The sequence below is a fragment of the Lycorma delicatula genome, chromosome 9, assembly GCF_047948215.1.
Source record: "Lycorma delicatula isolate Av1 chromosome 9, ASM4794821v1, whole genome shotgun sequence".
Classification (NCBI taxonomy): domain Eukaryota; kingdom Metazoa; phylum Arthropoda; class Insecta; order Hemiptera; family Fulgoridae; genus Lycorma; species Lycorma delicatula.
The window spans coordinates 81,191,804-81,205,304 of NC_134463.1; the positions used below are offsets into that span (position 1 = coordinate 81,191,804).

At 25.5% G+C, this 13,501-nt stretch overlaps 1 protein-coding gene across 5 annotated transcripts in view; it reads left to right on the plus strand.

Moving 5' to 3' along the window:
- lovit (loss of visual transmission) overlaps positions 1 to 13,501 on the plus strand; it is a 127,335-nt gene that overhangs the window by 32,114 nt on the left and 81,720 nt on the right. The window contains exon 2 of one of the 5 annotated variants that reach the window (XM_075376048.1): positions 7,131 to 7,259. The exons of 3 other annotated variants lie outside the window; for them this stretch is intronic. In XM_075376048.1, the coding sequence (XP_075232163.1) occupies positions 7,257 to 7,259 (3 nt within the window). In that variant the 5' untranslated portion in view covers positions 7,131 to 7,256. Of the gene's footprint in view, positions 1 to 7,130; positions 7,260 to 10,677; positions 10,752 to 13,501 lie in introns of all 5 variants that reach the window. One more of the 5 variants, XM_075376050.1, reaches the window with a different exon arrangement.

Sequence of the window (13,501 nt, forward strand, 5' to 3'; positions counted from 1 at the left end):
TCAAGAAATATTTATTTCAGTTAGAATGGTTGTTTTTTAAACTAAAATAACTACTGTTCATTTAATCAGTTTAACAGTAATTATATCATATGGTTTAATTATCCACTAGTAAATAAACATAAGATTAAATATTTTGCTTCAGAATGGGTGATGCGTATCAAGAAATGATTACTCCATGGATTACACCATAAATATTAAACATAAGATTAAACATCATAGCTTAATTAATAACATCATTAGCTTAATAAGATTAAACATAAGATTAAATTAAATAATTTGCTTCAGAACAGGTGATGCGTATCAAGAAATGATTACTCCATGGTGTAATCCATATTATGTTATGTGAGGTTACACTATTTTTATTTTCTGCAGCAGTTATTTTTCAACAGATTTGTAGCAGTAATACTTAAACCAACAGCATGTGCCGTTTTAGATTTTAATTTTTCATAAAGTATTATTTTGATTCGCTTACTTTATCACTTTCTTTAAGAAACAGATGTTTTGTTCCCAGGGTCCATCCCATTCATAATCTCTCAGGAGCTTTAATGGGTCAGCACGACTGATCAAGAATCTTTTGCTGACTTGTTTTTTATAACATTTTTTCGTTTAGGAGTTAAAGAATTATCCAAAAACCGGTTCAAGGTTTCTAAAGCAACAATCTTTTTCTATTCCCAGAATTGACTAGGATGAGGAAATTTCCAAAACAACTCCCAAACTCACCACCCCAAAGGTATTAGTAATTTATTAAAACATGCAAAGAAACACTATTTTATCCAATAAGCATTTCATTGGTACCCAGTACTCACTAGAAAGAAAAGAGCCATTGAGCCCTTCATGTAGAGAAATAAGTTCTTGTACAAAAGCAGAATCATTAGTTTAGCTGTATACTTCTACACTCTACACAACCGCAAGAATAGATAATGTGGTTTACTTAGTAGCCTAAGCCTATCTCAAGTGATTTTTGATGAAAACAAATGTCCTCTTCCGCATGTAGAATTAACTGAAGTTATATGTGATGAATTGGAGAATTATTACATTTGTATCTCTACACCAGTTCATCCAAACTTCTTTTGAGGATCATGCCTCTCCTTTCTTATGTACCCTGCTTTTATTATCTTCCTAATCCTACTAGGATACTTCATAAATTTACTACCTAAATACAATTTTGTAAATCATGAAACATAGGATACTCTGAGTATATGAATGAGTATCACTTCATTAACATAATGAGAAAAAATATAATTGACATGCCAAATTTAATTTTTTTCTATAAAAAGAGTTTTGCACTCCTCAGGGATTTGAAGGACAATTTTCACTTTGGGATTTTTTCATCTACAGACAGGTATATTTAACTGAAAATTTAAATCTATCAAAAAAATAAAATAAAATAATACTTAAAAATTTAAGTTAATGCGTACATATTCTCATGGATGTAAATATAATGTTAATAATTCACAGGTGTGCAGTATTTATCTACTCTACTATAAAATTAATGAGAAAGCAGTGTGAAATATAAATTTAAATCATTTACAGGTTTGCTTTCATATATGTCTTTCAAAATTTTCTGTCTACATACTAAATAAAAAAAAGAAATTAGATGAAAAAATCACTGATTAAAAAATTTTATTAATTTCTTTTTAGATACAGTTTTACATTAATATTTAAAAAATAAATTTCCAACAGTAAAAAATAAGAAAATAATCTGGGATGGGGGCCCACCACCCCACCCCGCTTATCCCACCCCGCCACTAATGTTATGGTCCTATCATTTGTTTGTTTTCTTTTTACTTAAATTAGCTTACTTTTTGTAAAATAAATTTTTTTACCTAGTTGTTTTACAACTTTTTATAAATCTGTATTTCTTCTTTTTTAAAGTGTTTGTTTTCTTTTTATAAAGTCCTTTGATAAATTGAGCTTGAACTGATGTGTTTTTTCTTGCTTTACAGTTTTACATTAATATTTAAAAAATAAATTTCCAACAGTAAAAAATAAGAAAATAATCTGGGATGGGGGCCCACCACCCCACCCCGCTTATCCCACCCCGCCACTAATGTTATGGTCCTATCATTTGTTTGTTTTCTTTTTACTTAAATTAGCTTACTTTTTGTAAAATAAATTCTTTTACCTAGTTGTTTTACAACTTTGTATAAATCTGTATTTCTTCTTTTTTAAAGTGTTTGTTTTCTTTTTATAAAGTCCTTTGATAAATTGAGCTTGAACTGATGTGTTTTTTCTTGCTTAGACCAGTTGTCACTTGAAGACTCTTCAAATACTTAGCAGCTGTAACTTTAATTCAAACTTTTATTTGTGGCGCAGTATTAAAAAAGATGCTCTTCTATCAGAAATTCCAATAGAAATGATTTTAAGAAATCATGGTTGTTGCTAAGTTATTGATTACACATTGTTAAAAAAAGTTACACCTTTTTTATTGTTGTATTTATTTTTATTTTATACATCATATTACGAAAAATATAAGCAAGCTGTAAACATCTGGGCAAAGAATTTTATCCATACTTAGAGTAGTTTACTAATGTAGGCTGTACTGTCTTTAGCATGAAGAATTAATTTATATATCAGAATTCTGATTTTTATTTTGTGAAATAGTTTAAATATAAGAATTGTTTAGATGTATATTGAATCCTGTTTCTCTCCCACTTTTAGTTTGATACGGCCCTGTCTAGTCTAATTGATAGTTTCCTTTAGAAATTTAATTCATGAACATTAATCTGTTGTAAAATTTCAATATATGAGGATATAAAATTTAATTTTGTTTTTTCAAAGTTAATAAAATTTTATGCGTAAACTGGACAGCAATATTTTAAAGAAAATTTATTAAATAAAATAAATGCATTTCATATACGTTAAAAAAAAATGTTAAAAATATATATGGATGTCAGTCTACACCTCACGAAACAATTAATTAAATATTTTAATTAATATTTAAAGGTTAAACATTTTTTTATCAATTAATTTTTTTATCAAATCTCTGTGTAATTCTGACATCTTAACTGTTAATCGGGTTGAACCACTTCAACAAGACTATAAAGTGAGTGTGTTACATGGAGTGAAGGGTGCTCAATTAAATTCTTGAGTATGGATCTAAAAAGGAAGAAGGCAGCTTTAATAAATCTGAGGAACATCGTTAGATAACACTTTTTTCACTCAAAAAAAAAAATTAGGTATTATTTTTAAACTTTTTCTTATGAAATATAAAACAAAATTATGATTCAAAGCCAAAGAGTCAATTACTATCAAATACCTACATATATGTAAATTGATTTAATATATATTACAAGAAGTTTTTTATTTGTCATCGAGTAGCTGTCATTTTCTCTGATATCTTCTTTGAATCCACTTGGATTATAGTCTAAGAGAAATTCAAATGATATCTAGTGTGTACCCAAGGGATATAGGGATAAATATAATATATATCTTTAATTTTTTTTCAGACGTAATCATATTATATCTTATCTTCAAATTTTTTTTCAAAAATATGAAGAAATAACAAAACTTTTTTTTGTGTAGTTTTCATCCAATATTACTTTAAACTTTCTTCATTGTTTACAAATTTGGATGATTGATCCAGCGATTTTTCAGTTATCAGCCATTTTTTATATAATATATATTTCAGTTATATCACTTTATTTTTTTAATTAAAAATATTTTATGCGTTTATTTTCATAAGAAAAGGTATACAGTAATTAAATTTGATCATTATTAAGAATGGGAATGCAGTATTAAAAAAATATTGTTTAAAAAATTGCTACATTAATATTACAACTTTAGAATTTCATTATGACTGCTGCTATAGGATATTGTAAGATAATGTGCCTGGGTAATCATTTTCTCGGGGAGTTATTGTTTGCATCATCTACACTGGGGTGGGTTTTTGTTTGCAAATATCAATTCAACTGCAGTGTATTAACAGCAACATGGTAAAAATGATACTTTCCTTAAGTTTTTCTTCAATTTACCGAACGACAAATTTCATTAATGAAATCTCTATTGTTAACATACAAATGATTAGAGATGAGTTTTTACTGTTATTATGAAGCAAATTATTAAGATTAAAACTCATTGAAAATGATATATGCAAATAGTATCTCTTATAAGAAGGAACTTTAAAGAAAATTATGGTTAATTTACAGAGATTGGATAGGATGTAATATAATGATGACAGGATTTTAAATCTTTTAAGAAGGTGTAAGGAATAGCACGAAGTAATTAGTTCCCTTCATAATTTGCTAATTATGTTTATACCTTACAAGGCTTAATATATGTTAATTTATTAGCTTTAAATTAACCTGGCTTTAGTAAAATAAATTTTGGTGACAAACCCAAGGCCACTCTATCAGTTTCATGATAAAACAAACTATTTTTAACAAGTTTTTATGTACACAATTAGTTACCTTTTCTTTTTTCTCAGATTCTTAATTTCCTTCAAAAAATAAGGAAGATTTTATTTTATCCGTATGTTTTATTCATTAACTACTGCATTTGCAGCCTTAATCTTAATTAAATGTTTCTATTTCGATGATTCTTTTTAATTTTGTGGATGAAGTTCCTGTGGTGGTCCAGTTGTAAATCTTTTCCTGGTAACTTAAATGGAACATTTTTTAAACAAAAAATTTAATTTTTTACATTGTTAATCTGAAGATAGTTTTTGTCATTATAATAATTTAGTGTTGGATTAGTGAAGCATAACGATATATACAGACTGATGTTCAAGGTATTTTCATGTAAAAATTCAACAAAATTATAATTTGCAAAATATACATTCTCTCATTCCATTATGCCTTGTTTCATGCACAGCAACAGTCTATTTACATCATTTTTCTCTGTATTCCTCTTTTTATTTTTATTATGCTGCAGCATTCTCACTTTTACACTTTATACAAGTGACTTTTGTTTTCATATGGGCAACATTTTTTTGTAAGACGATGAAAATTTTTATATTAAAATAAAATTAAAAGATTAAAAATAATTAAAATAATACTGCACCAAAAATAAAAAAAAACTTTTTAAATTCTTCTCTAAATTTCTACTTTTTGGAAATGGCAGCAAATTAAGGGTTTACATATTGTTGGTTATAGTTTACTTTCATTTGGCGCCGACTTCTTAAAAATTGGAAAAAAAAATTTATACATACAATTTTTTTTTTACAGAGGGTTAGTTTTATAAGTTAATTTTATTATTATTTTCTAAGTCTACTTTCCTTTCTTAAATTTTTTTTATATTCATAGAGGTTAAACGTAATGAATGGTAAATTACTGAACACCATACTGTAAAATACTTTTAAGAAACAATAGTATTAAATATAAAGTATAGTGATACCAATAGTTCCAACGAAATTATAATACATTTTTCTAATATTAAATAGAATCTTGTGTAGAATTTAGTCACATTAGACTGAAAAATTATTTTTTTTTTTTAAATTCAGAAGTTAGTACAAATTAGTAGAATTACTCTACTACAGTTTATTATAAATTTTATGAAAACTTTTCATAATATTGCGTTTAAAAAACAGTTTTGATTTTTTATTTCTTAATTCCGTGTCCTACATGTTACATAATTTTGCATTTATTCTGAAATTTTCATAAAAAAAATTGAAATAAATTAATTTAATTGAAGGTGTGAAATAGTGTAACAAAAATAAAATAAAGTTACAAAATTATTTTGTTATGAAAGGCTGGAAATGATTTATAAATATATATTTTATGTATATTAACTATAAAGTACATATATGAATGTTACATATACCCTAAATGTAGATTTAATTGACTAGATTTCCACAAAAGGAGAAAATATTAGTGGTTAAGTTGCAAAAAATTTAGAACCATGTATAAATATAAATTTATAAAAATATTAATTTATAAAAATATTTTACCTATTTCATTGAAATTAAAAAAAGATGATATTTAACAATCAGTTTCTTTGATTTGAAATTCATTATCTATGTTTTATAAATATTTATATATTTTGTATATATTTATTTATAAGTAACAGATATCACACTTACAGAAATAATACAATTCTTATGATTACTCACTGTTTAATAAATGAAACTGGGCCAGTAAGAGTTTTGTAACAAATTTTTCTATTTTTTGCTTATTATATGGAACACTTATACATAATTTATTATCTATTATTGTATATCTATTGTCTATTACATATATTTAACATGCATTTTTTTTTTAAACAAAATTCGAAATTAATAATAGATTTTGATAATAGAAATGTATCTTTTTTGATAACATTATCATTTTGTTAAAAATAGTTTTATTTATATAACAGAAATTTTTGTTTTTTGAGCAAAAGAAATGATATTTGCAAGATTCTTACCGTACGGTTTACAATTTCATTGTCATTTTTTTTATATCACTGCATTTTATTGGATTATTCCTTTATTTTTTTTTTATGAATTACTGATTTATCTTATGGATTTATTATTAAAATTTATTACCTTTCTAGAACAAACAAATATACATAATTTGAATTTCACTGACAGTTTTTTTTTGTTGATAATCATATCATTCACTTCAAACAATATTTTTTCCTTTTTTAATAAAACTTGTATTTCACGAATCAAAGATCTGTGATCTAATATTTATTGTACTTATTACTTTTTAAGTGTAACCCTAGATTTTTATCATTTAATTCAATTCTATCAATCGAATTGTTTCTGTTTTATTTATTTCTTTTTATAATAAAATTAGTACAATCTCTTGCAAACTAATACTTTTTTTTTTAAAGGAGTGATAGGAATTAAAGAAATTGTTTCATCTTCAGTACTTTCATTTACATAAGAGCATTTATTATTAAAATAAGCTGTAGTATACTTTCTTTTAAATTTTATTATTTCAAATACATTCATCAAGTTTTTGCATGCAACCTAGTATTATCAAGTACTGCTATCTGGCGATGTGATTCGTAAAGTCACCTTAAAAAATGAAAAAAAAAAAAAAAAGACATATTCGAGTCCCGCGGTTCATCATATGGAAAAAAAATTTGTCTAACAAAATTCAAGGTATTTTGTGAAAGTATTTTTTATTACAAATCTAACTGAACTGAAATATATTGTTTTCATGCTTACTTTTTAATTTTTTTCTGCATTTTCATTTCACTTTCAGGTTAGGTCATGTTTAGAACTGTAAACGTAGTTCGTTGACTTTGCCGTCTGTGGACTCTTACCGGCGAAGTTCTTACAAACTCCATGATTCTTATCTGGTTTTACTTCTGTTAATAAATTCAGCAGAATGGTAATTTTTTAAATAGGTAGTCTCGGGTTCATTTCCCGACAAGAGTTTATCATTTTATTACTAATTATCTCATCCATTCCTTGTCCTCATTAAAATATGAGTATATCCTTGTCCAAGGTTGTTATAATAAAAAACATTTCTCAATCAAAAGGGTACCATATTAAATATTTTTGCTGGTACGGATAATAATTATTTGAAAATTTTGATGGAATTTCAGAAATATTTGAATTAAAATTAATTTAGATTCAGTTACAAAATCTCATGAACTTGTAATAATTATGTTAAAAGGAGATTTTCATTTTGTACTAATTTACTAATTGAATTCTCAAATTAATAAAGTGAAAATAAAAATAAAGTCCAAAATGTAATTTTGTTTGTAGAAAATTTAGGCTTTGCCATTTAGTGCTTCTATAGTAAGAATATTGTACGATTGGTTTCCAGAGGACAACAAGACTGACTAATAAATGTTGAAGATATTTCTGTTTCACCCCTATGTGTTATTATTTTTTTTTTTCTAACTACAGTATGTACAATAAATATATAACAAAGTTAACATATAAAAAAAAGAGTAAAAGATTGGTAAGATGTGCTAATACATTTGGAAAATTTGAAGGGATTCTGATCCTTTAAGTGAAACATTTTCATGTGATTTACATGTTTGATCTATATAGGGGGAATATATAAATTTCCAAGAGGTTAAACATTAAATAAATTCTTGAACAATCTCCTTTTGAAATAATATTTTTAATTATTTAATTGAGCACCATACTTTTGAAATTGAACTATTTTTTTTATTATAATTAATTTTAGAATAAAAAGAATTAAGGTAAAAATTTCAAATAGATAAATATAGCTGTTCCCTCTTGGCCAAATTTTTTTTAATTACTTCACTACGGAGGTATCTTTGTAAAATTTAAAAAAAGCAAATAGAACAAAAAAATGAGAGAATAAAAAGAAAAATATAAATTTTAATATTTTTAAAATATTTATATTTTAATTCCAGTCAAACCTACTGTATATCTACCATGATTAAAACAAACATGTTACAATAAGACAGTTCTATCGCTCCTTTTACAGATTGTATATATTTACAAACACATGACAAGAAGAACGTGAAAAGGTCAGATTAAAAGAGGACCTCACTTCACTTGATCACTTAAGATTATACTAAAAAGTTTAAGGGGTCTAAACAAAATTGATGTCATCTAATATATTTTAAATAATTTATCGGTGAAACATTGCGTCATTATAATCTGTCATTCTATATATTGTGTGCTTAACAAAAAATAATGTAACTTAGAGTAAGGCAAAGTTTTAAAGAAAGAGTACAAGTCATCGATAAGTAAAAAATTTTTAAGGTTTCAGTATAACCTGTCTCAGCACAAAGGTAGAGAGATAACAGTAGTATAGGAGTATGCGTGCACAAGTGGGGTTTCAAACCTAAAGTTAATCCTGAACAAATACAAGTAGAATACGTCACATTTAAACATATATATAATGTTTATGACGTCGAGAGATAAGTGGTGCTGATTAGTTACTGTACTATGTGTGTGTGTGTGTGTTTGTGTGTGTGTGGGTGTGTGTGTGTGTGTGTGTGTCTCTGTGTGTATATATATAGTTATATAAAATCTTTTAACAAGACTATAACTATTAAAAATGTTTGCATACTATAGTTGCTCCATTACAGAAATAATAATTTATGATTGAAATATTTCATACTTAAATAATTTCTCTTTTTGTGATAGCCTAAAACATGAATTTAAACCAGGAAATTAAAATAATCAAATACAAGATAAACTGTAGCAAAACATATCTCACAAAAAAAGTTAAATCAGACCAGTGGTTTTTAAAAAAGTGCAGGACTGTACTATGATAGTAAACAACGAACTATGATTTAAAAATATGTCTTAAAAAGTATAACTTAAAAACGTGAAAACATAATTTAAAAAATTGTTTTTTCCCCTTTTCCTTTATGGTGGTTTGAGTAAGGCCAAACACAATCTGAAAGTATTTTAGCTATGTAAGTATCATTGTTTGAATAAATTATTTATTCTTTGAGTACGGGACCAGTGAGGTCCATATCTCCCCTTCAATGATAAAATTGCATGGTATCAATACCCCATATACAGAAATCATTTTGCCATACTTTATTTTATGTGGTTCCTCCAATATGAGACAGCAAATAAAAAACAGGTCAACATACATAATTCCATTCATACATACATATGGTTTTCTGTAATTTTTCAATATTAAAATGTCTTTTGTTAAAGGGGTTCATCAAATGTCAATCTACAAAAAAACGGAAATGTAATTTATTGTATAATTATATAGATGTTGGGTGGGAGGGAAACAAGTGGTTTAGTTCCCATATAAAAAAATAATTATTTTATGAATAATTGTGATAATCAATTTACTTAATCAATTACTTTACTTAATCAATTTATTTAATTTATAATTATCATTTACTTTTAAATGATGCATAAAATCAATACACAATAAAATAAATGTTTTTAAAAAGATTTTATATGCTAAATATTTGAATACTTGTTTATAAGTACACATTAAACAAAATGTTCAGGAAAATCCAGATTTATTTAATCTTAAGTAATAAACATATATTTTTATTAATAATAATACGTTTTTAAATAATTAATTATTATTTAAAACTTCATCAACAAAATATTGTTTTTGTAAAAAAAAAAACTTTCAATTTTATTTTAAATAATTTGGTTGGAAGATGGTTGCGATTTTTTTATGTGATCTATTAAAAATAACAATTAAAATATAATAAGATCTTTTCTCTTAGGCCAAGTATTATGCCATGTAAATCATATGTAGTTGTATTGTCTGGTTTGATACAAAGACCATTCTAATTTTTATAAATAAGTAGCTTCTTTATTTTCATAAAAAACTAATCATATAGAAGTCAGAATTTTCAGTTTACTAATACTTGCTCTACGTGAAACATATTTACAGCACCAAACAAAGATCTAACAGCCCATTTTTGAATGATAAAAACTTGTTCTGACTGTTTAAAATAGCCCTCAGCCCTGTAATGTATTTTAGATAGGAGTGTAGGTATACTTAGCAATGATTCCAAGATTAGCAATTGATTGAGTGATTTTAAAATAATGACGTTTGATCTTGTTGAAAACAAAATAAATTTGGTATCCCCAAAACGTTATTATCAAACCAGTCTCCCAAGAATTTTACTCTATTGGTAACAGAAGTAATATTTTGCCATTAATAGGAGTGCTATTAATGCAATAAAAAATGTTATATTTTTTTCTGGGAGGTGGATTATAACGGTTTTATCTGTATTTAAAGTAAGATAATTAAAATCCATCCAGTTAATGATTTTTTTCGCTGATAACACCAAATTTTCTAACCCTGTTAAGTAATTTATTTTCTGATATAGATTTGCGAAGAGGATGAAACAGTGAATATGATATTCTGACTTCTCTGGGGAAACCCTGGGTTCTTCATTTTCAGGTGAGACCTATATGTTTTAGAAGTTATATTATAAAAGATGAAACTCAACTATTTGTATGCAGTCAATAAGGTATGATCTTAACTGTAAGCCCTGTTTATTAGTGCTGTTACTATTGTGTACCTGTTTATTATTACTGTTTATTAGTAAATGCCCTACTTCCCAACTTCATTAAAAAGCTTTACTGAGATCACAATTTTTTTATCTGTATAATTAAAAATACAAGCTAAAAATTGGGAAATAACTGTCAGTAGAAAATCTTTTACTAAAACCATGATTCATAACAATGAAAGGAGAAAGATTCATAACAATGGTAGGAGAATAACAATGAAAATCTTAAGGCAAGTGGAAAAGGGTCCTTTAATCAAAAATTTATTGACTAAATTTTAGAATAGAGGACAATAATAGTAAAAATAGTGTAAGGAATTTCATCAGTATTAAATAATCAATAAACATTGTTTTTAATATATAAAATATAAGTAGTTGTGATACTAAATATCAACTTTTACTTGTGTCTAGCAAAAAGTGGGATCTACCATTTTCACTCTCAATTCTATTTATTTACCTATTGTTCTCATACAACATGTAAACACATTGAGTATGTTTAACTTAATGCAACATAAACAACATAATTAAATAGTGACAAAACTATTTAATTAGTTTAAATACTATTTATCTTTCATATACATATAAAAGTAACTACTTAACAAAGTTCACTATGCATATAAACAAACTTTGTGGGTAGAAATGAATCGGTAAAATAAACTATTTCGATTATTATCAAAAGAAATGTTAAAATAATTCAGAATAAGACTGTAATAATGTGCTGCATAAAATATGATACAATAAAGACTGAATGTAAAAAAAAATAAAAATAAAAAACCAAGATACATGCAGCAATACTGTCATAACTAGTTAGATTATTAATATGGTAACACTGTTATATATTTTATCTACAATACTGTTATGGCAATGTAATTATATAATTATACAACAACTTACAATACTTAAATCACATACACACACACACCATCACACATTTACAAATCATACATTACTGTGTTATTGTATAACAATAATCTCTTATCCTAATGCTCTACTGCATGAGCAATATGTTCTTGGATATTCTTAATGAAAATATTACAAATTAATTATTAAAAATAATTTTAAAATAAGATTTAGTTTACTTTGTCATTAAAAAAGTTTATATTTTCAAATTATTTTCATTGTTAACTATCACTGACAAAAATATAGCAGAAATAATATAATTAAATGGATCGTTGTTTAGAAAGTTCCTGATATTAAATATGTAAAAATTATTAGAAAACAAAATTCCATATAAGCATTTCTATCAAAAATATGATTTTATCAATTTCTAACTTTTGATTCGTTCAATTTCTTTTGAACCGAACTCTAATTTTTATAATTTGTTTTAAACGGTGGATTATTTAGAGGGAAAAAGTTTTCAAAACTTATAAGAGGAAGGGAGAAATTACATTCTCACCACTCTAAACAGAAATTTCCATGATTCTTTCAATTTTCAACATCAAATATTTTTTACCGTTTATTTTTTGGTTTCAAGTAGTAATTATCATGGTGTATTCTACAACTTTATTACAATATTTATTTTTTCTACAATTATTTATCATAAAGAAAATAAATTTGCATTTCTTATTACCCTTTTTTTTAACCTCTGGATCCACTGTTAGGCATTCCTCAGAAGATGAAGATGAATGATTTGTGAAAATGCCATGCCTGATCGGGATTCAAATCTAGGACCTGTGGATGAAAGGTCGAGATGCTACCACTCCAGCCATTTTTTATTACCTACTTTTTGTTTAAATAACTCAAAATCATTTTTTGATTTTTATGTTTCTTTTTATTTATATTTTTGAGTAATTTAGCACACAGGAAAAAAACAGTGTTAATATTCATTTTTTGTTTTTTACTTTTTTAATAGTTCATTCTTAGTTTAGTTATTTCCTTCTTTTTTTTTAGTTAAGAAAATTAAATAAGATAAGTACGTTCATAAAAATAATTATTATAATTTTCAACTTTTTACTGGGTAAGGAAATGCTTAAGTATTATGGAAATACCAGGAAAGTTGCTAGCATTTCTGACAAATAATTATATAGACCCTACTCATTCAATTACTTAAATCTTTTTTCTTTAAAAAAAAAAAACAACTTATTTCTTGTAATTATTGCTATTATTTATTATTACTTATGCCTATTGGTAAAGTTTTTCCTCAACGCATTTATACTGATAATCACAAAAAAACTACTCCTACTTCTGGGAATGAGATTTCTGTTTCAAATTTCAAAAAATGTTTTGCATCTGAAAGTTCTGGGTTTGAGTGCTGATTAGGCATGGCATCTTTCACATGCTACAAAGTCTGTTATCATCCATTGTAGTGATTATTTTTAGGGATCAGCCTGTTTTGTTAGTTATTAATAAATACATATTTGTTTTATTTTTTATTATTTGAATTCTATTTGCTAAAGGGAATATTTCATTGGTGAATAATAAAAATAAGTTTTTCTCAGCTGTGAGGATTGAAAGTTTAAACATTCTTTTTTTCAGGAAAATTGTTTCAAATTAAGATTTTATTTCAATTTTGTGTGTTTAGTTAAAATGTATTCTGAGGGTTTTGTGCGTAAAAAAAAAAACAGTTTCACCAAGAAGGAGCTTATCTCTGTTTTAAATATTAATAAAAAATTACTATAAATATTGTTAAAATCCTTTTCATTTC